General features: G+C 41.1%; 1 protein-coding gene across 2 annotated transcripts; it reads right to left on the bottom strand.

The window, feature by feature from the left end:
* Positions 1 to 2,630: 2,630 nt before the first annotated feature.
* Positions 2,631 to 27,397, bottom strand: LOC147062873 (nucleolar protein 4-like). 2 transcript variants are annotated; one of them, XM_085939426.1, is made up of 10 exons: positions 26,682 to 27,397; positions 25,499 to 25,582; positions 23,130 to 23,385; positions 15,411 to 15,568; positions 6,327 to 6,751; positions 6,059 to 6,253; positions 5,792 to 5,980; positions 5,493 to 5,606; positions 5,071 to 5,284; positions 2,631 to 5,004 (listed from the first exon to the last, which is right to left on the bottom strand). In XM_085939426.1, exons 4-10 carry the CDS (start codon positions 15,526 to 15,528, stop codon positions 4,784 to 4,786), a joined length of 1,476 nt encoding a protein of 491 aa, XP_085795552.1. In that variant the 5' UTR covers positions 15,529 to 15,568; positions 23,130 to 23,385; positions 25,499 to 25,582; positions 26,682 to 27,397; the 3' UTR covers positions 2,631 to 4,783. The 2 variants fall into 2 exon arrangements, with proteins under 2 accessions (XP_085795552.1, XP_085795638.1); XM_085939512.1 differs by having other exon boundaries at positions 15,411 to 15,564.
* Between the last annotated feature and the right edge of the window lie 142 nt (positions 27,398 to 27,539).

The following is a 27,539-nucleotide window of genomic DNA, read 5'->3' as shown; positions in this document are numbered from 1 at the left end:
TTAATGAATGGGTAGATGATAGCAGATTAATAGCATTAATAGCACACACATGGGAAAATTCCTATTCCTATGGCTTAATGCTAAAAGGCATTTAGAATCCCTAATGTATACAGTCCATGGTTAGATGCTAGCAACCCGTTTGAAATGTCGAGAAATGCACAATTATTGTTCCCTCGGTGGCCCATGGCTAAATGCTAACAAGCAGTTAGATCTAACTGATGCATAGCTGGATGCTAGCCAGATGTTGAAGAGAACCAAAATCCATATTTATTTATTTTTCTGCAAGAGTATATCGGTTGGGGCTCTCGTTGGATAAATGGCTGAGAAGCCGCTTAGCTAGCTCGCTAGCAAATGCAAATAAAGGGCGTGTAGCCTGCGGCTAAATACCAACAGGAGTTAGCATCACTTGGTCACTAAAAAAATGATTGGCACAACCTCTGCAATTTATGGCTAAATGTTATGACCCCTTCAGATGCCTCTAAAATCCTCCATCCGCCAATTGACTGCTTAAGGACCTATTCTACTACCCACACGGATCTTCTCCCCAATCTGCATTTGTGCTAGTTCTTAGGGGATAGTATCCACATTTCACAATTCCCCCAAAAAGCATTTTTTTCCAACAAACAACCCCCCTAATTTTCTCTGGACCATATTCTCCAATTTTTAAAATTTTTGATACGTTGTACTCTGGTTGATGTGGCCATTCCATTTATAAACAGCATTTTGGCAGACATTTTTTGTAACATTAACAAAGAACTCCTCAGACAGCTATGGCTAAATGCTAACTGTAGTTAGCATCAGTTAGTCACATAGTTCTGTGACTTATGGCTAAATGTTAGCAAACAGTTAGCATGACCCTATCTTAATGCACGATTACACCACAGCAAACTCTTAGAATCTGTTAAATCACACATGGCTAAAGGCTAACTATTAGCATCCCTTCAGTGACCTCTGTCGAAACAATAACAAGTAGTTAGTATCCCTAACTCAGACTCGTGAGATGTAGTGAGCTGTTAGCATTCATCACATCTGGCTCAATGTTAAGAAGCTGTTTGCAAAGATCGGTAGGGTTAAAAAAAAATAAACAAAGGGTGAAGAAACGTGATCGACTTCAATTGAAAACATGTCTCCAGCTGTTATTTCTACATTGTTCTTCCCATTTTCATTGTTGGAGGGTGTTGTTGGGGGTCGGAGAAAAATCATTGAATACGAGGGAACGACGGGGCAGAAAGTTGAAGTTCTGTACATGTAAACATCACACTTCCACTGAGTGAAACGAGGCCAAGCGAGCAATTCAGATCATCATCCAGAACAAAAAAAAAAAAAACATAGAAAGAAAGAAAAATATCAATGACACGAACCTGTAACACACAGTCAGTGATAAATAGCTGGCCAATGGATTTGTGTCCTCAGAGAGCTTGAGTCTATCCAAGTCAACTTTGGGCAAGAGGCTTAAGACACCCTGGATTGGTCGACAATCAATCGCAGGGCACAAAATGCAGACTCACATTTACACTAATGGGTAATTTAAAGTCTTTCAGATGACTTGTGGTGAGATTTATTGACTAGTAAGTATGATGTGTTACGAATGTCAACCCTTGACAGCCAATTGCAAGACACATACAAAGAAACAATCATTTAAACTCACATTTAACACGTGGACAATTTTGAGTGTTCAATTGGCAGAGCGTGCATGGTTTTGGGAGGACCGAGAGAAAACCCATGCAGGGAGAACATGCACACAGAAGGTCCGAAGCTGAGATTCAAACCCAGAAGCCATCAACTGTGAGACAAACGTGTTAACAACTAGGGTCAAGATGTTGTCCCATTGCTCACTACTAAACTCAACCAACCTGGTAGCTGAGTTTAACCGTATTTTCTATCATTAAGTTTGAGATGGACTAAATTAACGTCAAAAACTCAAATAGTAAGGAAGTTGTTTTCTTACGACGAAAGCATGACGGGCAACAATTCAGAATGCAAACACTGTCAAACATTGTATATAAAAAAATATATTGTTTAAAAAGAAAATCACAAAGTTGATTTTGGAAATAAAAAAACAATCTGGCATCAGGAGGTGGAGTTTACTAGTAAAAATTTGATTCGAAACAGCAATTTAGAATTTGGCAAAGATTGTCCTTTGCTTGTTTTTTTTTATGTTCGCCTTAGTGGATTGAGAAGAACAGTGTTCTTACTTTGAATATGTTCTAGTTCTATTTTGAACAAACACAAATGCTTTTAGCACAAGGGTGGACAAACTTTGTGCTCAAGGGCCACATTTGATTTTAACATTGCATAAATGGGCCAGGTCATTCATGCAGAGATAAAAAATCAAACCAATTTAAATGTGTATGTAAAATATAGAATAACAATGAAACTTCTTCATTTGGCTTGTTTTGATCACTAATTGAATGACTTGTCAATTCTTTCATAAAATAATGATTAAAGTTAACCAATTTAATAAAACCAATTTTAGGAAAAGATTTATTAATGAATGCAAGAAATTATAATGATTAGAATTAAAGAACGGATCATACCATATGTGACCCCAGGCCATATTTTCCCAACACCTGGCTTAGAACCTTTAGAACCTGATTGTAGCGCAGTGTCACATGAATCATGTGACTTCATTGCTCGCAACCCCCCCCCCCCCCCGACCCCCTTCCTCATTCTCCCCCTTTTTTTGCATATTTGTCAAAAATAAATAAAACAATAACAAAAACATTCTTCACAGTTGAAATCGGGAATGTTCCACAAAGCCAACAAGTCACATTAACTCTCATTGCTCTCGCAATTGCTAACACCTCGCAGTGTGAGACCGCCTAGCGTCGAGGGAGCGGTGTGATTATCAGTTGCATTGTGTAAAAATAAAATAAAAAGAATAACAAAAGCTAGTGCGATGCGCACCACCTGCCCCCTTTCCATCACAAAATAAAAACATCACAGTCGGAAACAAGTCGCTCTTTTAAATCCTCTCTGTCCCATCAGCGTTAGCTTGTTCATTTTTTTTTAAATTGTTGTTTTCGCACAAAAAAAAACCTCAATCGTAAGCATAAAGTGTCACCGATTAGCAGAGTCACAACTTGAATTTTCTGATTTGTTTGTATGGTTAGCTTAGCTTTGTGTGTCCTTGATGTACGCTATGATAACATGAATGTTGGATTGAATGAAAGGACAATGTTTTTTTTTTTTAACCTCCTCACAACTGAAATTATGATGAAAAAAAGAAGCAAACTAGTTAAGTGCAAAGGCAGCATATTAATATTATGGCCCATGGAGGTGAGGGCAACATATTTTTAGCGAAAACAACAAAAAAGCTCAATGCTAAACACAAATTCACCCGATAGCAAAATGGCCACCTACATTGATGGTTATTTCTTCGCACCAGTTAGCTTATGTTAGCATCACCCATCTTAGCCATAGGAAGGCATTGTACTTTGAGAAGACAACGTTACGTTGGTTTTGATCAAAAAATACGATGTTATGCTACGCTTGGTCGTCTACTCAATGACTAGCTGTACAATGTGTATACACGTTGACAAGTTTCAAGTTTGTTTTAAACGATACAATTTTAAGCCAAGCTAACTTTATATTCGCGACAAACCGAGGCTGAAAGATGATGCGAGAGGACAATGAGAGTACAAAGTGTAAACTTAAAGATAGCTGTTTTGAAGTAAAAATTATTTTAAGTTAAAACAACTTTCGCCTCACAAGCTAAAGTTGCTCACTGACTGATCCAGGGAAAGATAACTGAATCTTGTAAGATGAAAAGACATTATTGATATCCAGTAGTGTAGTTAACCTATTGACTACCTGATAATAAAAAAAAGATATAAAGTCAGCTGTTTTTGAATAAAACAATACAACTTTAAGGTAAGCTAACGCTCTCCTCGCGACAAAACAAGGCTGCTCACTGACTGATCCAGACCAAGCTAATTCAATCTTGTACGGCGACAGACATTAGCGACATCTAATCACATAGCCAACTTGCTGTACAATGTAAAACAAAGTTAATGGTGGACTGTTGCAGTTTTGAAAATAAAACAATACAACTTTAAGCTAAGCTATCGTTTCTCCTCGCAACAAACCGAGGCTGCTCATTGGCTTATCCAGACAACGACCGGCAGCCAATGACGTAGATGTTGCGACTTGTTGCCGATTTATCCAAACACTCCAACAAAAAAGACATGTAACACAAGAAAGCTTTTGGTGGTCTGTCATCGTCGCCATTTGTGAGGTCTCGCGGGGGGGGGGGCTGTCCACGTCTGAAGCTCCGCCTCTCGTTTTAGCAGCAATATCCCAGTCCTCTCCTTCCTCCGGTGGAGGACGCCTGCGAGGACCAGCAGGAGCTTTAGGTCCATCGAGAGGAGACGGACGAGGTCCGAAGTGATGTGACGACCGTGTTAGCGTAAGAGGTAATAAAAGGAGTAGTCGTTAGCAATTGAGCACACACAGACGGTAGACACACGTGTCATCATCCTCCGCATCTTCAGCTGAGTATTTACAGCAGCGGGGCAGGAAGCGGATGATTGAGGTATTTCCTGCTCTGGTCAACAGGCGTTCGAGGTGCATATGAAGTAGCGGGGAAGGTTAGCGGGATAAGTGCTTCTATGTACAAGCCGACGTGGTCGAGTGGGGTGTTGGAACAGGGGGGCGGCAAAGTCGCTCTTCATCGGAGGCTCAAGCTGATTGTGAGTAAAACGGGATAACCTCTTGTTACAAATACTTTTCCCCACATTTTCTCCTGGACTGAATTATGTGTGTGTTTGTGAGAGTGTGCACTTCAGTTCTGCTGAAGGATGAGGTTCTCCAGCTCGTCGGCAGAACGCAGCAGGAAGGCCGCCGATTCCCGGTATCCGGCGATCAGCTGACGTACAGCCGCGATCTCCGGTTGACTGAGTTGGGCCGAAGTAGCGCCCCCGCCCCGCCCGCCCAGACAGTGGTTGGCGGCGGCGGTGGCCATGTTGCCGGACGAGAGCGACTTCATGCTGAGGTCTGTGGGGCCTGACGAGGAAGAGACAAGGTTGAAAAAACTGACAAAGTATAAATACGTCTTTCCTATATCCTCACCGTTGCTCTGAGCGGCGGCGCCAGTGGTCAAGGAAACGGCGCCGCCCAGGTATCCACGGTAACCGTAGTTGAGAGCGGCTCCGTTGATGTAAACTTGCGGCTCTTGGTTGGAGAAGGCGGACGCGGCCAGCGAGTAGGCGGAGGGAACGAGTGATGCCGGCTCCCTCGTGGCGCCGCTACCGCTGGACGGTTTGTCCAGCGAGATCTGCTCATCCTTCAACCGCAAGGTGAATGTCGGTTTCATTTGTTAACAGCGAGGTTTAAGATGAGATGTCTACGTGTGTATTTTTGGGAGGAATTCAAAAATGTGACACATCAGGTTATCGCGATTTTCTCGTTTGTTTTAATTACGTTTGACCTCGAAAAGCTTGTGGGGTAGAAATCTTCAGAAAAATGCTATGATAAAAAGGTCGGTGACTTACGTGATAGGCATCCAGGCGCATCCTCTTGGCAGCGTTGCGAGATTCGCTCTCGCAGGCGGCGGCCAGGATGTTCTCCGCCATGGCGGAGGTGAGGTGAGGCGGGGTGGGCCGGGTCTGTGGAACAACCACATTCTGACCGTCATGAATCTCTTTATATTGATGCACGGATTAAAAGATGAAAAAAAGAAGTCACTCTACTCATTCGCTTTTTTTTTTTTTTTGAATTAATGGGCCAATATTTGGTGATTGGAATTTAAACTTGCCAAATGTTGCAATCGTGTCTTGTCGAGATGCAGTACCTCCATGCCATTCTTCTTCATGCGTCGGCAAGATTTGAGGTAGGTGCGAATGCGCTTGCGGGCGCGTTCTTGGAATTCTGGAAATTGTCTGCTGCAGGACTCAATGATAGCCTGGATCTTCTCTTTAGGCTGCTTGGAGATGGGAACCATCCGGTCCAAGTTCTCATCCACAAACAGACGCACAAACATCTGGAGGAGTCCACACCACAGACGGCGGCGTTACTGGCTACGCCACGCGGGAAACTCGACGGAGTCGAGGCCACTCACATTAAAGGCCTTCAACCGCTCCGGGTCGACGCCCTCCGTGTCGTTGATCTTGTCGCTGTCGTCGTGTTCGTCGTGCTCGTCGTCGTCATCGTCGGGGGCGACGGGTCCTCCGAGACGGCTGGCGGCGCTCAGGTCCTCCACGCTCGGCTCCATTTTGATGCTGTCGTAGCTGCCGCCGGAACTGTACACGGGAGACTGGGCGAGCGCACAAATACATTTTGAAAATGACCAGTCGATAACGTTCGGGAAAGGCCGCAACTCCGCTCACCTTGCCGCCATAGTCGCGCTCTAGTCGCAGATCGCTGCCTAGCAAGGCGTGCGTGCGCGGGATGTGCGCGCGAGGCACCGGCAAGGCGGGGTGCGAAGCGAGCGGAGGTTTAGCGGCCAGCGGGTACTTCCTACGCAGTTCCTCGGACACAGTGGGATGCAGGGCGCCGAGCAGGGCCGCCGCCGCCGCCGACACGGTGACGGGCAGGTGAGAGGGACCCAGCGGCGGCTTCTGAGGGGGCGGCTCGCTCAGGTTCACAATATGCTGGTCCTCGGAAGACGAAGACCAGGACGTGGGCGTGCTGAAGTCGAGGGGGGCGGGGCCGCAGTTGCCGTTGACAACCTCGGCTTCCCTGACGACGGCCGAGGAGGACGACGGAGGCGTCAGGGTGGGAAGGCCGCTGCCGCTCTCCGACGATGAATCATCTGGAATGACAGAGGGGGAAGGACTTGGTGAGAAATTGCCAAGTTTACTTCACACTTGACCATGCTTCAACAAAGAAATTCATAAAATGTCCAGCAGGTGGCGGCATTAAGTCACCAAGAAGAAAGGAATGGACCAAGACATGCATATTGTATGTGCTCTTAGATTCCAAAACAGCATCAACCTCCCTTCCACATCCCACACACCCTTTTCTTCCTTCTATCATCATCATCATCATGCACTTTAATGGACATCAACATTTCATGATGGATGAATGGAATGTGGGCGAACGGATGCTGGCAAGATATGGATGAAGGTTGACAGACAGGTGAAGAGTGAGCTTCTCAAGGATGTAAAGATAAATGATAAATAGATAAAATGATAAAAAGTATGCCATTAGAAATACTTTTTCTTATTGTTACTAGAACTAGAGCTCTTACCGGCCCTGTTACTATTTGTACTCCGAAAAGTAGGCACCAGTTCTTTTAGTAGTAATGTAACAACTACTACTTGGTTTTGATCAGACACCGAGCGAGCACATCGTGATTTGATATTTAGCTGGAAGTGTATCGATGCTGCAGCAGAACAGATGGGCGGATGTATCATTTTGTCTCGCCCCGATAACACAAGACGAAGGGATGCGGGAAGACGAAAAGGAAAGATGGAGAGGGTGGACGGAGAGACTGCTGGGGGATCGGGGGGGGGGGGGGCTGCAGAGGGCAAGGAGCTAGTGAGAGAAAGAGGTCAGGTGGGGGTGGGAGGGCTCGCTTTAGAGGTGGGGGCTGATGATGATTATGATGATGACCTGCTGGGGGAAGGGTGGAGAAATATGTATACACAGTATAAATGTATATGAATAGATATATACAGTACGTATACTTATATATGATGATAGCATGTAGTACATAGCTATAATCGGATTGTTTGAAAAGATAAAGGACTGGTGGAGAAGTGTAAAAAACATCCGCCCTGCAGTCCAAATCGAGTTCTTGAGTACCACATAGTTTCTAGATTAAAAGGAGGACAAAGGACCGCCACAATCGAATGGGTGGACTTCTGGTTGTACACAAAGAAATGACATATGTGACCAGACGGGGGCGCCAATGAAGTGTGTCATTCTGTCAATCAACGTTTCATGACAGCAGGAATTCTGACATTGGAGATGATTTTTTGGGAGAAATTATTCCTGACACCAATTTGATTGATATGGCTTTAATTATTCAAGTCTGATTTCAGTCTATTTTCTTCCTTTTGCTAATAGAAAAACCAAATGACATCAACATTATTCCAAACAAGTTTTTCTTTGATTTCTTCTGACAATAAGCACATGCTTTTCTCAACAAACTTTTATTTTCAGTCACAAACTTGCATACATTTTATGTTCTTACATCTTAATGTATCTTTTTTTTTTAAAACAGTCACGCTCGATTAGCTTTTGTAAGCTAGCTCCGCTGTTGGCAGCCATGTTGTTATTAGGAACCGTGTTTATGGTTCTTCTTCTACATGTAGGACACGTACGGCCATGAAAAAAAATTATGAAACACCCGTATTTTCTTCCATTTCTTGTTTTAATGTCTAGTATCACTAAAAGTGTATCAAAAGTGTAAAAACAGCATTTTGGGAAGTGCAATGCCATCACTATTTGTGTAAACACTTGGAAAACGACTTTGGTTCCCAAGACAGAAAGAACAAAATTCCACTTCTAACCCAAGCTAACGTAACTCAAACGCAATTCCTTCACACCAATTATTGAACTACTTTCCTATTCAGCCAGGACTTACAGATAGAGCACAACACAACGATTAATTTTTCATCAAACTGTTGAGTGTCGGTTCCATAGGAGGCAAATCGGTAAAAAGCGAAACTCCAGTAGGCGAATGTTCGCTATCCAGTCATCACATGCGACGTAACGAAATATATTTTTATCTGGAAAACCCCACTTTCTTACAAACGCACATTGTGATTTGAAATTGGAGTTGGGGCCTCTCAGTGACAGTGTGTGTGTGTGTGTGTGTGTGTTGTGTGAATAGGACGCTCTGTGTGATTGAGCGCTGTGCGCATCACATGACCTCGCCCCTCAGAGCATGCCAGTGTGCATGTGTGTGTCACGCTGTCACACACACGCTACCGTGACCTCCGTCCGGCTGCGAGCGCCTTCACACCGAGGAGAACGTTGAATTTGGAATGACAAATCACACTTAATATATCAGCTCCCCCCCCCCCTTGCCCCGCCCCCAAACCGCCTGAAGGCCCTTCTCAAGCATCACCGCACAAAACGGGGAATCCCGACTCCCTCCTGAAGGGAGGCGGGGAAAAATGGGAAAAGAGTGAGAATAAATGGATGAGGGAGAGAGAAATAAAAGGGTGCATTGGGAAATGAGAGGAATAATAAAGGGATGAGGGAGAAGAGAATGGCCGCAGGGAGAGGTGGAGTCAGAAAAACGAGAGAAGAGATTTGTAGATGGATGCTCGGATGAGGGAGGGATGATAAAATGGGAAGGATGGAGAAGGAGAGGGGGGGGTGCCGGATTGGGTGACCCGCCCATCATGCTTCATTTGCGGCTTCACCCCTCCTCCCCTCGGCCTCCCTCCGAGGGGGCGAGAGTGTTAACAGATGCTAATTCCTTCACTACTTCCCCCCCTTCCCCTCATTTCAGCCTCTTCCTCACCACATCCCGAGAGACCAAGAAGGGGAGAGTGCCCCCCCCCCCCCCGCCCCTCCCACCTCCTACACCAAGGCAGGATTACAATGGATTATCCCGCTAAAGCGCTGCACGAGCTGCTGGCAAGGCAGGCGCTCGGTGGTTCCTTGATGCCACACCCTAAAAGGCCCCGACTCCTTTGCCTACCTGGCATCGTCATGGCAACTGAGCACCCCCCCTCCCCCTCCTCCTCCCACACTCACGGTCAATAAGGCAAAGGTATGTAGTGAACAGATGCTCACTCTCTTTCACAGGAGTCGTATCACAAACAAGTCTCGTTTCTATTATATCATTTCATATCTTCCGAAATGTGAATTATTGCTTATTCTCTCCATTGTTTGTCTCTAAGTTCCTGACATTGACTGGTGGGCCAAATTTATTTGAGTAAACAAAACCGAACAGAATAAAATAATAGAATAAATAATAAAAAAATAATAAGTCTCGCTACCATTATATAATTTCACATATGCACCTTCTTCCAAAAATGTGTATAATTTGCTCATTCTCTCAATTTTTTTGTTTCTAGGTGCCTGACAACAAACACAATAACTAAAATTGAAAAAAAATGGTGAGGTCACAAAAAGACAAGAATCCATCAGCCCGTTAAAGTTCATTTAATTAATATAGCGGTGGCCTTAGAAATCAGGACATGTAGCCATGACATGATAACAACACCATGTAACCGTGACAACGTGACACTGACAACATACATCAAGACATGTCAAATGACATATGTTACCATGACAACACAACATGACCTGCCTCATTACATGACAACATGATATTGTGACGGGATGAAAACGTACAAGCGGCTGTATCAAACACAAAACTAATGTTATTAACGACATCGAGTCTACTTAGATAAAATAAATACAAATATTGCAATATAAATGAACCTTTGGAAGCTGCTAAATATCGAGTGTCACTTTTGTAGCACTATTTTCATACGAACTGAAAGTCTTACACGTACTAGCACCAACTAACTGCATGGGTAGAGTCGGCTTCCTTTTGGTATTTTCGCAGATGCGCGCAATTGGAAACGGGTATTTGCGCCGTTGTGGGGGTGAACACAGCCGACTTGTTTTGATGCTTGCGTCTACTTGGAAATTTGGGTACGCCAATTGATACGCACGTGTACTGTGTTTCAAAATTCCTACACTTGTTAGTGCAAGTCTTAAGCTGCTTGCACCGTGATGGTTGCCACTGGCCTCCTGACCTACTTTACATATAAAGCACTGTAAAATGTGAAATATCAGATAAGGTGCCATCTGCTCCATGACTTTCAAACAAAAATGATTGACAGATGATATCCCCATTCACCTTCCCTTGCTTGCGAATATGATTCAAACCCTTAGATGGCATTTTTCTACATTTGTCCACCAATACATTCAAGCAAGCCACTGAGAAATCAATCGAGGACGAAGCCCGCCCGACAACCACGTGGAAACATCAGAGCGATAGCAATAAGGCGGCGACCCGGCGCTAAGATGGCAACGACACAAGGTGTGAGTACACATTAACGCTTTGGTAAAGACTTGTCAGCAAACACAAGATTGTGACGAGGACAACATGGCAGCAACGTGGCAATAACGCGCCATCGAAATTGTAATCATATCTCATTAACATGAGGATTCGAAGAGAGAAACCTAAAACCGAGAGAGTCGGCAAACACATGCTGACATTGCCTCACTCGTCTCCGCATCATTCACGCCCACGTGTAGCCTACTAGCATCGGAATACACTCACGTACATTTTGTGCAATGTGTATTGTGCGGCCTGTGGCTGGATCATCTGTGGCCTTGAGAGGTGAAAGAAAAAAAAAAAAAAAGCTACCTGCAAACACCACACACACACACACACACACACACACACACACACACACACACACACACACACACACACACACACACACACACACACACACACACACACACACACACACACACACACACACACACACACACACTGTGAGGAAGACAAAGACCCAGACTGTTGAGCTTTCTCCTCCTCGACCTCGCCTTACCATACCACTCCTACGCACGTACACACACGCACTCGCCTATATAGGAGCACACACAAATCAGACATCCACCCACACATCTTTGGACTTTGAACACAACTCATCCAGCTGGCCTCAGGCATGATCAATCAATCACAGAATTCTTCCCATCAACTCTCACAGTGCACACTACATTCAGATATTTTTTTTCGATATATTTGATATACTCGAATCGTTACTGTAAAAGAAAATGTCGACAATCGAGAAAATGTTACTACTTTATAAATCATCATTGGTGATTGGATAGTACCTGAGTACCGGGTTAAGATGTAAAAACTTTACCAATCTGCCATAGCGCTTTCTCGACTCAGGTCACTATCCTGCTAATCAGTATGCTAGCAATTAGCTTGTTATCCTGTCATCAATCCTCATTAAAAGTTGTCATTGAATAGGGTAAAATGTACAGTAAAAGCTTTCTGGTAAAATGTTGAATGAAAAAAGTTAATTTGTTTTTTTTTTGATTGATTGATTGATTGATTGATTGATCAATTTTATTTTGAGCTTAAAAACAGAAAAAGATATTAGTAAAATATAAAAGGAAAAAGAATAGGAAAAAGAAAACAGGACGATAACAAAATGTCCCAAGCAAGTCGTAAATAACTTCACAATTAGGACAGCTCGAAAAGGAGTAGGAAGAAGTTAAAGCCTCGAAATACAAAAAAAAATAATTCGGTAACATTTCCGGGTCATAATACAATTAAAACTGCCTTTTACGCCTTTCCCTACTAAAAATACTATCTCGCTAACATGTTGGCATTTTATCCATTTTTAAAAGTAGTGCCTGAATCCAGGGTAAGATTTATATGCCTTGTCAATTTCCCTTGTTAGCATATCAACTGAGCTATTGTACAAATTTCATCTTAGCTCAACAGACATTGATACGACCGTTTGTCATAGGTGAAAAGCTAAAAAGTGAGAAATATCATTTCAGACGTGTCTTCAGCTTCTCCAGGTTCTTTGTTGAAAAGGATGACCTCGGGGGGGGATGTAAAAAAAAAAAAAAAAAAAAACCCAGCAGCGAGTACATTATCACTTACAGATTGTGTGTGCGCGCAGAGTCTCACTAGAATGGAAGAGAGGTTTCCTTGACGACAGTGACGAGGTTACGGAGTACATCCTGGTATAGAATAGCACATTAAACACTGTGGAGTCCCTACAGGACAAATAACTGCAGTGTACTGCTGTGGATCAATGTGCCAATCAGACTTTCAAAATAAAATGGCCATATAGCACAGCGGAATTTAATAGGACGCATGATCAATAACTCAGCGTGCTTGTTCAGTCCAACAGAAGTAACCATTTTGTGCTTTTTTTTTTACCCCTTGTGGCTTCCAGTAAATGAATGAAAAAATATTAAAATGATGTGAACATGCTGCAACAGATGTTTGAATACTTTCAAAAGAGTTGTGAAAGTTTTCAAAGCGGGCAAAAAGCGGTATTTCTATTTCTATCGCTTTTTAAAGAAATAAAAAAAAAGGGTAACACGAAAGTCTCTCTCTCTCTCTCTCTCTCTCTCTCTCTCTCTCTCTCTCTCTCTCTCTCTCTCTCTCTCTCTCTCTCTCTCTCTCTCTCTCTCTCTCTCTCTCTCTCTCTCTCATTGATTAAAGATTGATTTATTAATTATTACTGGTAAAAAGAAAAAAAATCACCATTAGGCTGACTTTGAAAGGATTTGATCCAACGCTTGTTGCTTCTCATCTCATCCCACCCCGCCACAAAGACCCTAACCACGTGCCTTCTCCTTTCTCCCTTTTTAATGGATGCCCTCCTCATCCTCTCTACAATCCCAGTGCTACATGTATGGAGGTGGCAGTAGGAGATCATTTCACAACGCTGTGTCCTACTTTCCCGCACCGCGGCGCAAAAACATATTTATTATTAAAAAAAATGAAGAATAATGATGATAATAAGAAATCAGCATGAAGTCAGTGGAGTGGCATTCCAAGCAGAAAAGACCACAGGTGTTCCAATACCTTTGCCCAGAGGTTGTGCTGGATGGATGATTTTACGTTTTAGTTTATCTGTGAATGAAGACATTTTCAATGATAAGTGCATTTAAAAAAAGAATATTTTGAAGTAGCTCCTTGAGATTATGAGTAATTTGTTTGGATCATTTTTGCTTTAACTTTCGATAAGAGCGTAGTACAGTGGGAAGCGCAGTGATCCTAGCTCGACTCACTTAATGGAGTTTGGAGGATTAGGCAGATCCACCACCAAATGATGGCCACTGCTCCACATTTGAATCACCGTCCTCGTTATGCAAGTCATGATCCGGATTACTCCGTACGCAACATCTGTCCGTCAGGAGCGTTGCGTACCGAACGGACATCAATTAGGAGCAGGAAATTTGCGCATCCGTCCGGAAAACTGATCTTGTATTTAACTTACGTCACGATAGGCAGCACTTTGGGATGAAATGTATGATTTTTTTTTTTTTTAGACAATTACGAGCACGTCAGCTTAGCTTAATGCTAGCCATTAATGCAACGTTCCATTGACGTGCTAATGTTAAGCGTCCATAGGTACGGTTTCAGAAACAAGAGCTTTGTTTCCGATTCTATGGTTTGTTTGACCATTTTGAGTCTCAATAAAATGTTTACCATATTTTCCGGACTATAAGGCGCACCTAAAAACCTAAAATTTTCTCAAAAGCCGACAGTATAGTCCAGTGCGCCTTATATATGGTCCAAATTTCTAAATTTAAACATTGTGTCATGAAATCAATCAGAAGTGGCCCCCTGAGGACTATGAATCATGAATCAGAAACACTATGGATCATTATTTTGTGACTAAAAAGTAATTTGTTGCATCTGAAGTTGAAATAAAAAAGATAAAATGGAGAATGATTTGATTTGGATTCAAAATCTGACATGATGCATTAATGGTGCGCCGTATAGTCCGGTGCGCCTTATATAAGGACAAAGTTTTAAAATGGGCCATTCATTGAAGGTGCGCCTTATAGTCCGGTGCGCTTTATAGTCCAGAAAATATGGTAATTCTTTTTTTCTTGTGTATGTCAGTTTTACAGGTAACTTTCACTGGGATACAAAGGAACAGACTAAGTCATTCTGCGACATTACGGCTTGCTGCTCAGGTATATAAACAGGACAAGAGGTGACAAGTGTAAGAATAATTTTTTTTTTCCCCAAGCACTTTTTTTGCATAACTGGCAGGTGGGCGGCGATCTGTCAATCATCCTTTAAGACCTTTTCCACTCAGCTTGGCAGCTCTTGTCGCTAAAATACTTGAAACTATACGAAGCTTGATGTGTATATAAGGTGTGCGCTCCTAAAGAGTGCGTGGGTGTGTGTGTTCGTGTGTGTGTGTGTGTGTGTGTGAGTCATGCACCATAATAGTGCACCAATTCAAACATTTATGTCCTAAAAAAAAAGATGAGTCTACGTTTCGTCTACTGCTTTCAAAGTAATTTGACATTTTGTCGTTGAAGCTATAGAAAACACAAGCACACACTTTGACGAACTAAGTTGAATTTGTTAACATACGGCTAGCGGCTGAATCCAAGCAAACAAAGTCCAAGGAAGACATAATCAGAGATTTCACTAATTGGTGCTAACAATGCGTGTGACCAAGAATATGAGCAGTCATTAATATTGAATAGTGGGTGAACAGTTAGCGACAAATTAGTTTATTAATAATTCATAGACATCGCTAAGCTCCTCCCACAACACTGTGGTTTGAAGTTAGCTATTTAGTATAGAATTCGAAATCATGCACCAAAAGGGTGAAGACTTATAACAATTACTACTTTCCTATCAGATAGGGTGTTTAGAATCTTTAAATCCATCAAATTGACCTTCTTTCATATTTCTTGACCAAGTCAAACCATTCCACCTTCCAAAAGAATGATATTGAAAGCAGCATAGATAAATGTTGACTTACCGTCGTCCTCCCTGTTGCCGGCGATGTTGGGACTGTGGCGCACGGTATCCGCTCGGCCGGCCAGGCTAAGCTGCGACGTCGCTCCGGCGTCGGCTGCCGGCCACGAGGGCTCGCTCATGTCGGCCTCGTCCTCGCTGCTCACTGACGCGTCATTCTAGCTTGACGTACATAAAACAGGAAATGGTCACAATAAGTCGTTAAGGTACACAAACGTGTCACTTAGTGAATAGAGAACAATTCCTTTAAAAAAAAAAAAAAAAAAGCTTCAATCTGTGTACTACCACTCCCAAATGACGTTTACTGATAGACTAAGTATTTTACAAAAGAAGAAAAAAAACCAAATAGCTTAGCTTTTGGGTTCATTAGCTTAATGCTAATGCTAAATAACATCTATGTTGTGGTTACTATATTAATTCAGCATTAAATTTCATTTGAAAGAACTGAAAACACAGCTGACGGCATTGGAAGCATTTATTGAAAGAAAATGTGGATTTTTTTTTTCTTCCCCCTGGCCGTCACGTTCACTTTTGGCTGATTGGTTCTGACTGCTTGTTCAGCTTTACCACGCATCAGAAATGCGCATCAATGTGACTTCCCACCAGACTAATCGTTGTAGCATTGGTGGTCTGGTTTGTGCGTGCGCATGCGTGCGTGTTCATCAAAAGCAGAGCAGCAGCCGGATGGACAAGCTAAGCAAATCAAGTTAGCTCATGGACCAACGGAAAGATCTTTGTCTCCGAGTGCTCATCTAGACAACGCAGCATCCCCACTAAGACAAGAGAAAATATACCTTGATAATGATCAATATCATTGTGATGTATTGTCAACATATATGCTACAGGATTCAGACAAATAGATTGAATATTGGTCTTGATATAATCCACTAGAGCGCACTTCATTAGGAAATCACAGAAATTAAGGATTGAAGATGTAACGACACCGGAGCATCAATTATATCAATACATGGCGATTTTATATGTGTAATATTTTTGTATCAACGCTCAAAGATACAATAAATGTGGACAGCATCGAGAATTGATCAGGTTGCATTGACAACTGCCGGACAAGCAACGATACGGTATGATAACAAATGCAATGTCTCATAATAATGATGTTGTTCCAGTTGTTATAAAGACTTTATAACAAGCAATCATGATACAATCGATAACATATATGAATACATCTCAAAAATGTATCCAAAATATATATAATACATATTATATATAATATATACATATCGTTTAATCTGGTTATATGAATATAGCAAAAACAATAATTCTATCTTACTTCACAATACTGAGATTTGATTCAGCTATGTTAAGACGGCAAGTGACACTGATATAAAATATATCCGTAGGGGATCCAGTTGCAGTGATATTATATATTCCAAGTGATAATAATACAGCATCATATCGATACTGGAATAACTTTCATTGGCACTATGCGACAGGAATATAACAAGTTTGATCCACTTTAGCGAAAGTGATAACAATATGACGCAGCGCGATATCAACTATGGATCGTATTGAAACTGTCACACAAGCAATGATAATATATTCGAGTGATATTCGCATTCATATGGTGATATGAATTTTTTTTTTGCGAGTGTTTGTGCTTTTCCATTTTATGAATGAAGGTTTATGATCTTATGGGGGGGAGGATGGAAAGTGGTCTCTTTGTTGCCATGGTGCAGAGCTGCCGGACCCTCAAGCTGGCATCAACATCACCACTCCCAACCCACCCCCACTCCCATCAGCACCCCACCCCACCCCCATTTTACCTCCCTTCCCCCATGCCTGCATCCTCTCATCCTGACAACTCCCAGCATCCTGGCCTCCGAGCGGCCTCCTTTGTCATGGTATCGCCATATTACCATGGCAACCAATAATTAAAACCAAAATGATTCAGTGCTATTCGCTACGTGCTGTATTTGTGGGTTTTTTTTTTTTTTACCGATGCGGATTCTCTCGTCCACACCTCTGACACACCCACTGCGCGTATCATGGGATGAGGCCTGACTCACTGGCATTCCAGGCTGCCTGGAAATCCTGGAGACAAATACTTGACTAGAGACTTGTGAACGTCATTGAAATCCATGAAAAAAAAATGTGTAACTTTGACATGTTGAAGGTGGGCATGATTTATTTATTTATTTATTTATTTATTTATTTATTTAATTCTGTATTAAATCAGTCCAATAAAAGAAACTTCTGTGAATAAAAAAAGGGGTTGTGCTTGTTGTCTGGACTCACTCCTCAAGTTTTTGGTTCTGAAAAAAAAGTATCTGTTGAGAAAGTGCGGAAGTGACAGATTCAGTGAGATGGGAGTGTCAGCGTAGTGAGAAAAGCTCACTTTTTTTTTTTTTTTTTTTACTGAAGCACACGAGAGAATATTCTCCTCATACCACTGTGTCGCCATTTTATTTGTTTTTGTCAGGGATATTGAACTGAGGTCCACATGCAGTAAAATGGAAGGAAGTGTGTGGGGGGGCACTTCATTTTGTGTTTCTGAATCATACACGTTTATGAACACCAGTTCAATATGAGCTGGGTCAACAAATATCAAGCCGTTCAACATATTTAAAGACGAAAGAAAAAAAACCTGTCAATTTCAGCTTGGCTTTATTTTCGATGCTGTAAATCAAAAAGTTATTAGTTTTAGTGTGACATTAAATATAGTTAATTAAAACAATTGTGTGATATCTTGTGACTCAAATCAACTTTATTTTTACAGCACTTTGACAGCGTTTGCAGCTGTAACAAAGTGATGTGCATAAACAATAAAAGACAATAAGTAAAATAGTACAAACGTTCATAACTAAATAAAATGTGCTTTTCTCATTAAAATACACAACACCTCTGTTTACATTTGTATTTAGTGTGCATCTGGTGCAGAGGTTGTGAGTCGTCGTTATTGGGTGAGAGGAGCAAAATTGAAGTCCTTATCCAATTTGAAAAAAATATTTAAATAAACTTGACAATTAAAATGAAGATACTGTGCGTCTCTAAACATTGGTTCCATTTTGTAACCTTTTGATGACAGCCTTTTGATTGTGAATTTTAAAAAAAAAGGTAAAACATTTAAATACTGTGTATAGTTGCCATTCTTAGAATAACTGATTCATTTAGTCTTTGTACATAATACAAAAAAACATTGAAATAAATAACTGTTGCATTACCATTTCCATTAATCTTATCAGATTAATTAAATAAAGGTCAATTCATTATAAATAAAACAAAGGTCAATTAATTATAATGAAACTGATTTAAAAAAAGATTTTAAACATTTAAAATGTGTCTTTGCTTCGGGCTGCTAATACCTACAAGACACACACACACACAACACATCCTGCGAGGTTACCAGGGGTTGCGGTCAAGGGAGAGGCACTGAAGACTATTGATCGCTGAGAAAACCATGAGGAAGAATAGTTCATCAGTTGACTGACAGTCTGTGTGTGTATATTTGTGTGTGTGTGTGCATTTGTGTGTATGATACATGATGCATGATACAGCACAATATCAATATTTGATAGTAACAGTACATCGAAATCGGCAAAAACAATATATACCAATGTTTGGTGTCTCAATACGTTAGTGTACGTGTTAATAAAATAATATATCACAACATCAATATTTGATCAGTGTTGTATTCATACTAAAGTGTAAGAAATACGAAACGAAAACACTAACAAGCGTAACTTTTGAGCCAGTCACAGAATAACAACAATGGTGTGGAATGGCTCATTTAAAAGCGATCCGGTGAGGCGCGCTGACACCTAGCGTTGCGTACGATGTTGACGTTTCGCCCAATGTTTTGCTCGTACCTGTAAAAGTTTTGGGGGCGTTACCTCCTCAAAGGTGTCCTGTGTTCTAGCTAATCATTAACCCGACCGGGGCAATAAGGCGCTGAATCAACAAGAGGGCCTCCATAAAACATTTGACATCATAGACGCGCGGACGCTAGTTTAGTCGCCACCTTTTTGCACGTCAGAGATTAGCCGAGTGGCCAACACGCTGAGCCCGCCTTAATCCAGTCAGTCACAAATCTGCTTGAGCGCTATTAAACTCTTGCCTTTCTAGCATAGGGCTGGATTACACCTAGCAAAACTCACTGGCCCGCCAAACTAGATTTCCCACAGCCGCTACTAGCTGCTTTAGCTAGTTGCTAGCCGCATTTCCAACACTGACCCCGCTAGCTCTATCCTCTATTTTTGCACTCAAGTTATTTTACAAGGGTTGGAAGTGCATGGCCGCTCCCGCCATTGCTTGGCTCATAACCTTGTCCTGTGCTAACCTATCACATCCTATCCTGTTTGCTATTCATCGCGTCTCTTTATTATAAGACCTAGAACTGCCTGGTTCATATCTGTCCTGTGCTGTTTTGTTCTTGTGACATCTGTTTCTTAAAGCAGTTTGTGATTTACAACTATCCTGTCCCATCATATCCCAAATTGAGTCCCTCACACAAGATGGAGCTTTGCCCGAATCATCGCTACTGTCCAATTCCGATGTCATGTAATTGTTGTCATATGCTGTTTTACTGCGTTGTGTGTCTGTCTCCTGTCAAAACTTGGTCTGTTTAAATTGCTTTTTCCCATAAATGTCAATATAAAAAATAACAAAAAACAAAGGAAGTATATCAAATTTCTCATTTCCACAGTAAAACGGTTCTGGCACAATGTGAAAGAGGTAATCCAACATGACCACTGGGGGGTCTTCTGAGAAACCCAAAGAGAAGTGGTTGGAGTCACTTAAAGGGTTTTGAGGTTAGACAGCCTAAGTGCTGCACAAGGCAAAACAAGGTGAACGTTCCTCGTAAAGCTGTCAATGTTCGAAAACCTCTCGGAGCATTTAAAACATTGTTTATGATGGATGTTTACCCTGAAGGGAAATCTGTTTATGGCAAACATTTAGCGCAAACTGTAGCAAAAAAAAAAAAAGTGTAGCGGAATATTGGGTAACAGAAATAAGTACACCCATTGGAATAACACAGTTTGAAGATTAGCTGTACTTAAGTAGAAGGGAAATTGTGCACTGGTTTATTTCATTAAAACATGAAAGTTATAAAAATATATAAAGATGTTTAAGAACAAACTATTCTTAACAGTTCTCTGTAGATTAAAACCAAATGGTTTGAATTTAAATTCAAGACAACGCTTTAATTTTATGTACCGCACTTAAAAATCCTGCTAAATGGTGGTCGATGCTTAACATGTAGTATAGGCAACGTAAAGAAGAAAAAAACATAGCACAAACATCTTTCAAGAGAAAAACGCTCATGCTAAATGAGTCAGCCATTCACCCACTTGAAATGGCTGTTCATCACATTCACATTGTGTTCGCTGCAAAAATATGTTGCCTTGCACCACCTGTACAACTAAGACAAGACCAAATGACCTGGCAACAAAACATGCTGTTAAGATGCCTTCCGGTTATGCAAAATTGTTTAAAATGTTCATTTATTACAGAAAAGCTTTTTGACAAAAGAGAAACGACTCCGATTTTTGTGGGGTAGAAATAAAGACATTCTATTTTCAGGCCACATCAAGACATATGACATATTTCCCCGACAGTAATTATTTGACTTTGCATGATGCTAACAAAAGAGTAAATGTTTGATTTTCGAGAGTTTTGGTGTTGAGCAAAGGTGGAGAAAAGACACGTGACAGCCTCAAAGGGACTCCAATCATCAATTACACATCAGCACCCAATACACAGTAAATAAAGAGTATCGCTAACATGAAAATGTTATGCTAACATGTAGCAGGATCTCTGCGGGCAGTTTATGCTAACATCCTAAATACAAAATCAGCTGAGTATTGCCAAAAAGCAAATGTTATGCTAACATGTAGCAGGATCTCTGCGGGCAGTTTATGCTAACATCCTAAACACAAAATCAGCTGAGTATTGCCAAAAAGCAAATGTTATGCTAACGTGTAGCAGGATCTCTGTGGGCAATTTTTCCTAACATGTAGCAGGATGGCGTTCTAAACACAGAAATCACAAAAGCAGCTAGGTGACGATGAATTTGTGGTCAGCTTCTAAACTAAAGTAAACGTCTAAAAAACTTTATTTGTTCTCAGCTACCGTACGGACAGTTCAAGCATCAACAATGCGATCTAGACACAGTGGGGTCGATAATTACAATACTTAATAATTCAGTTAAAATTCGCAAAACAAAAACCTAAATAAAGGTTTGAAAACAAATAAATTGAAGTTGAAGCTACTACTATAATATCATTTTTTGGCTCAGTTTGAATGTTGAGCCCACAAAGCACAAGTGCAGGGGTCACCAGACCTAAAGTAGCCCGTAGGCTCACAAAGAGGGGAATCCATTTAAATCAGCACCGACCCCATGATATATAGCGGAAGGGCCCATTCATTCCTTCAACCCTGAACTTTATGCCCCTTATCTCTACTTGGCCCACCCACCCCGCTCACCAGCGACATCTTTTGCAACTTCTCCTCACTGTTGCTGACTTGACAAAAAAGTGAAGAACACAACAATAACTGAAGCTTCAAGCAATGATAAACGGGACCTTATACCCTCTTTTCGCAAACATTCCGAGAAATGAGCATCAAATCTATCTGTCAAAGATTGTCTAGAGGGCATTTGGATAAATTTGAATTCTATTTCAAGTAGATTTAGGATAACATGTGAGTGGTAGAATTAGCGTCTCAGATTCTTTCACGCAGTGTGAACAGTACGATTCAGATTTTTTCAAATGTTATTTATTATATTTTAGATATGGATTGGATATGCGTGCGATGCTCATCCGTACACCTAGAAATCATCATTTGTAAATTGGGGGACAATTCAATGGATAATTACCTCTAAAAACTCGTATCTCTGTTGAAAATGCTTGAAAGTTATTTTTTTTTTTACAATAACAAAACTTAAACCATTTTGTCAAATTGACAAATTTCAAATGTCAGCAAAGTTGGTTGCCTTAACATTTTTAGATCGCCCAACTTTTTGTTTTACAGTGTACAGTACATAAATAAAAGCAAATTATTATCATTCGTTTGCGGATACATTATTTTGCGATGTGTTTTATTCACCACACAATAAAAAAACAAGATTACCAACGTTGTGTGCGATAGATAGATAGATAGATAGATAGATAGATAGATAGATAGATAGATAGATAGATAGATAGATAGATAGATAGATAGATAGATAGATAGATAGATAGATAGATAGATAGATAGATAGATAGATAGATAGATAGATAGATAGATAGATAGATAGATAGATAGATAGATAGATAGATAGATAGATAGATAGATAGATAGATGTTGAATATTGATCTACGCATACATAGACGTACTGACAGAGCGAGAAGACTGAAGAATTGGCTCGGGATCTTTTGTATCCAAAAGATGGACAGGTCGAGTCAATTGACAATTGTCCCGCGCCACGTGCACGTGGACAGTGGTCAGTGTGCACCAGGCGCCTACGCACGCACGCACGCACGCACAACAGAACAACAATGTGCAGCAGTCATGGCGCACAAGGAACCGCAGTGACCGTCAGATGGGTTGTGCGTGTGTACGCGCGCACGCGCCTACACACACACACACACACACACACACACACACACACACACACACACACACACACACACACAACATAAAAACGTCGCCTTGTGACCGGACCGAACAAGTGAACGCAACATGACAGCTGACGATGACGAGGAGGATGAAGAGCAGAGCTTACCTTCACTCCTTTGCAACGAAGACGAAGAAAAAGAGAAAGCGGACGTGTGTTTTTCTTCTTGTCCTCTTCAATTCCTCCAGTATTGTCGAGAACAATAATTGCGATGATGCATTATTATTATTGTTGTTGCGTCTATGATCGACTCGTGAACGTGCTGCCTTGCGCCAGGAGGGAGGATGCAGCGGCGCGCGCGCACGACCCCCAAGACTCGGCGGGGCTGTCGCGGGATGGGGGCGTGGTTATCGCCGTGACGTCGCTGTGGGGGAACGAGTGAGAGCGAGAGTAACGATAAATAACGATTTTACTAACTTGCTTGGAGGGAGAAATGATAATGACGTTAGTTAGTTAGTTAGTTAGTTAGTTAGTTAGTTAGTTAGTTAGTTAGTTAGTTAGTTAGTTAGTTAGTTAGTTAGTTAGTTAGTTAGTTAGTTAGTTAGTTAGTTAGTTAGTTAGTATATTTTTCCCAAAGAAATAATGCTCAGCTTGTTTTTGCACTTGTACTGCAATTAGCAATAAAAGGTGTGAATTCCAAGATTTTTTCCGATAGGTAATAATGTCACTTATGATGATGATTAGTTTGTGTATGAGCTGATCATTTTAATCAGGTGTAGAGTAGGAGTCCTCCAGGACTTGGTTTGGGCACCCCTGCTGTCCAAGGACTTCCCACATGTGTGCCAATCTTTACAGGACAAGGCTGCCACCTGTCGGTTCAGTAGGGAAGTTTAGGGCTGCTCGTGAGTGTTTGCTTCAGATGTTTGACAAATGAAAATTTCGAACGTCTCCAGACTCTGTTTTATGTTTAATTTGAGGGTGAACGTCCCTTGAAATGGGAGTGAGCAGCTTTTAAAGGCTCTTTAATATGAAACCAAAAAAAATTACTATGACGCTGACAGTGAAATTGAGTTGAGTTTGTTGTCACCATGTTGCTCGTATCTGCTTCTACTGCCGTGAAGAAGTAATATGGTGAATCAACAACAGTGTCGGTGTTACAGACCAAAGCCTTCGTGCACGTTCGCGCACACACAGAAAGCATGGCAGCTCATTTCCTCCTCTTATTGAATTGGGATGGGGGTGCGGATGCAGCGATGGATGAGGAAGATGGCTTGGCTGTCGGATGAGTGTGCTCATCCCAAATGGTTTCAAAAACATAAAAAAATAGCACACTATGTTGTCATTTTTTGCCGTGCAAGTCCAAAAGTCCTGAAATGTGTCTATTTTATTGATGTGATGTTCAGTGACGGTTTACTTATATTTTTCATTTATGTTTGTATTTTTGCCAGTGTTTTATGTGATATTTTTGGTTTTCTTGTTCTATTATTTTCTCATTTTGTAAAGCGCTTTGGTGCAGCAAAAGCCTTTGTGAAATCATGATATCAATAGGAAGTATCATATTTTGAATGTATTCATGTTTGTGGCATTAAAATTAAAATCAGAAATCGGATTTTTCTGAAACAAAATGGCGGATTTCTTTTCAAAGCAGCCCTAGTCTAGAATTAACATAGAGCAATAATAAAATCGTGTAAATATGTGTCAGTCTATACTGTAGCTGTGAGTATGTTGCATGTGTGCGCATGCACACGTGTGTTCTTGGCTAATTAACTCGAGTCTCAGAGGTAGAAATTAATTGGAAAATGTCAGTTATATTGCCGATTATCTTCATATCCAGACACACACACACCTACACAAAGTGGCAGTGGCGTGACAGTGCATGTAAATATGGACCTTGCTGGCTTGGTTTCTATGGTTACGAAAATAATATTTTACATGGTTACGAAAATAATTTCTAACATAACCCCACATGGGATAAAATACTCGAAATGATCATCAGACTTTGATACGATCCTGTATTAGATAGTAAATCATGCTACATTGCCCGCGACCCTCAGGAGGATAAGCTGTTCAGATAATGGATGGATGGATGGATGGATGGATGGATGGATGGATGGATGGATGGATGGATGGATGGATGGATGGATGGATGGATGGATGGATGGATGGATGGATGGATGGATGGATGTTGTTAGCTCAAAATGCTAACTTGATGCTACAAACGTAAGTCCCTGTTGCTATACATTTGTCCATTTAGCCACCTGGACATTTTCATTCATTCACTTAAAAGGCAATGCTCGGCTTTCAAATGCATTTTGGTTATAAAAACTACCGTGCAAAAATAAAATATATAATAATAATAATAATACGATGCTCTTATTAGTTCAAAATGCTAACTTTATTCTTATAACAAGGTTCGCTAGGTGGTCTTGTGATGTTTTTATAGGCCCATATGCGTTTGAATGATTGCAATATTAATTGATGTAATTTAAAAAATATATATATCCTATAAAATGTGATGTCTGCGTGTCTTCACTCACAAGCTCAGGATTTCCCGTTGTGTTGACGCTTTCAATCGTGGACATCCACAGAGTCCGACGTCAAGTCCTGCACCGTGTCATTTTCTGAAGGACACGAGGAGATGGGATCAGAAACAAGTCACCGGCTACATGAATATTTTTAATCCCATCGAATTAAAATTAGGATCAGATGCACTGTTTTCATGGACACTAAAATGATTGATCTGATTAGGACATGTTCAAGTATTATACTTTTGATTGGAACAATTCTTTTTGACATGATATAATATCTTTTGCATTTTTCCTCACTAACACACGCAAAAATACGACCATCCCCCCTTCCACACACACAAAGACAGTTATTAACACAGTTCTGTTCCATGCTGATTAATTTGATTTAATAATTCACCACTGAACTTTAGCAGAAGTCATATCATCGTAGAATGCGTGTAATTGTGTGTGTGTGTGTGTGTATGTGTGTGTTTGTGGACCCCAGCCGTGGAGTGAGGCAATTACCAAGATTATATACACACTCACCCACACACACACACACCTACACACACATGCAGAGTTGTTGTGTTTGTTTGCTTGTGCGTCGAAGCGATATCATGCAGAGGTCCTGTCTGTGCTAGTTAAGCCCACCCCTCCTTTTCGAAATACGGGGCCACGCTTCCTGGTCAGTGTCCTTTGTGTGAAGCTGTTAATGAGGCAGCTCGCTTAATGGGGGGGCTGGCTGTGCACCATTTTGGGGGAGGATGTGGAGGATGGGAGGACAAATTGCATTGGAAGCGAAGAAGACAAAAAGCAGAGAAGAACATGTCCTATACCGTATTTAAAAGATTGATCTGTATCGATCACTGAAAAGTACATGTTGAAGTGGACGGAATTTCTTAAATAGGATTTATTTCAATGGGAATGTAACGTTATCTATTCTACACTTAACTACCCTATGTATTCTCTCCATCCATCCGTCCGTCCGTCCATCCATCCATTTTTTGTGAATGATTATTTTCGTATGACAGTATATTGAATATGTTTATGCAATGTTTTTATCGTCTATTTTATTTTGAGCACATCATGAAGAAATTACAATTCAATTGAAATTACAATTCAATTTCGTCCATCCACCCATTACTATGGAATTGATTCTAGCAACTACCGTATGTATTCTTGATATTGATTAAAAGTGTGTGAGCGTCTTTACCTTCGGAGCATTGGGCACTGGCGTTCATCCTCTTTTGCCACTCGTCACAGGTCATCAAGAAGGCGGCCATCTTTGCTATCTGCGTGAAGTTGTAAAAACGACCAAACAAAAAGATTTAATCACGGAAATATACTGTACAACAATACTCCACACTCAAATCCTGAGAGGCTATTAAGCTTGTAAAATAATTTAAGACATTTTTACCGTTGTTTTTTTATTTTTTTTATTAGAGATGCATGTACATTTTGATATTTTTTGCCCTAATTATAAGTCTGCCTTTGTTTGTTTTTTTGGCACATCAGGATTTTGTTATTCTGGGAATGTGACATTTAGCATTTAGCATGTAGCATGAGGCGCTGCCAACGCAAAACACGGGACATAGCACAACAGTTTGTAGTATTTAAAACATTCATTCGTTCGTCTTCCGAACATTTTATCCACACAAAGGTAGACGGGGTGCACATTATGCTAAATGTTTACGCGAGAGGCAAGAAGACTTGAGACATGTGACTTGACTTGAGTCAGATTTAAGCTGCCAATTTTAGGACTTAGTTTGGCTAGAATTTACTAAAGTGTTGGTTTACGGCTTGCTTAACTCGTGCAATAACGTCTCGACGTGCTTTAATTTGAATGTCTGACTATCCGTTAATCGCACGACCATAACAAACATTAGAATGGGAATCACGACTTGCTTGTTAAACACTTTTGTCCAGAAACCACAGCGCCACCTGCTGGCTGAAGTGAATCCTCACACGAGCAGACCCTTGCGTTCACTCAAATTGTATCACGATTATTATTTTTGTTTTGTTACTGGCGGCATCATGTAACATATAAAAACATTGGATGGCGGAATGTTTT

The sequence above is a fragment of the Syngnathus leptorhynchus genome, chromosome 1 (genome assembly GCF_054491065.1).
Source record: "Syngnathus leptorhynchus isolate UIUO chromosome 1, UIUO_Slep, whole genome shotgun sequence".
Lineage (NCBI taxonomy): Eukaryota > Metazoa > Chordata > Actinopteri > Syngnathiformes > Syngnathidae > Syngnathus > Syngnathus leptorhynchus.
The sequence above is the reverse complement of the archived record's forward strand: the minus strand, read 5'-3'. Positions and strand labels throughout refer to the sequence as shown.

Coding starts and splice junctions, on each gene's coding strand:
- LOC147062873 (XM_085939426.1), bottom strand. CDS start 15,528: ATGAGCGAGCCCTCGTGGCCGGCAGCCGACGCCGGAGCGACGTCGCAG. Junction 6,254..6,326: donor AGCGCGACTATGGCGGCAAG/GTGAGCGGAGTT, acceptor GCGCTCGCCCAG/TCTCCCGTGTACAGTTCCGG. Junction 5,285..5,492: donor TGCGCCTGGATGCCTATCAC/GTAAGTCACCGA, acceptor TTGCGGTTGAAG/GATGAGCAGATCTCGCTGGA.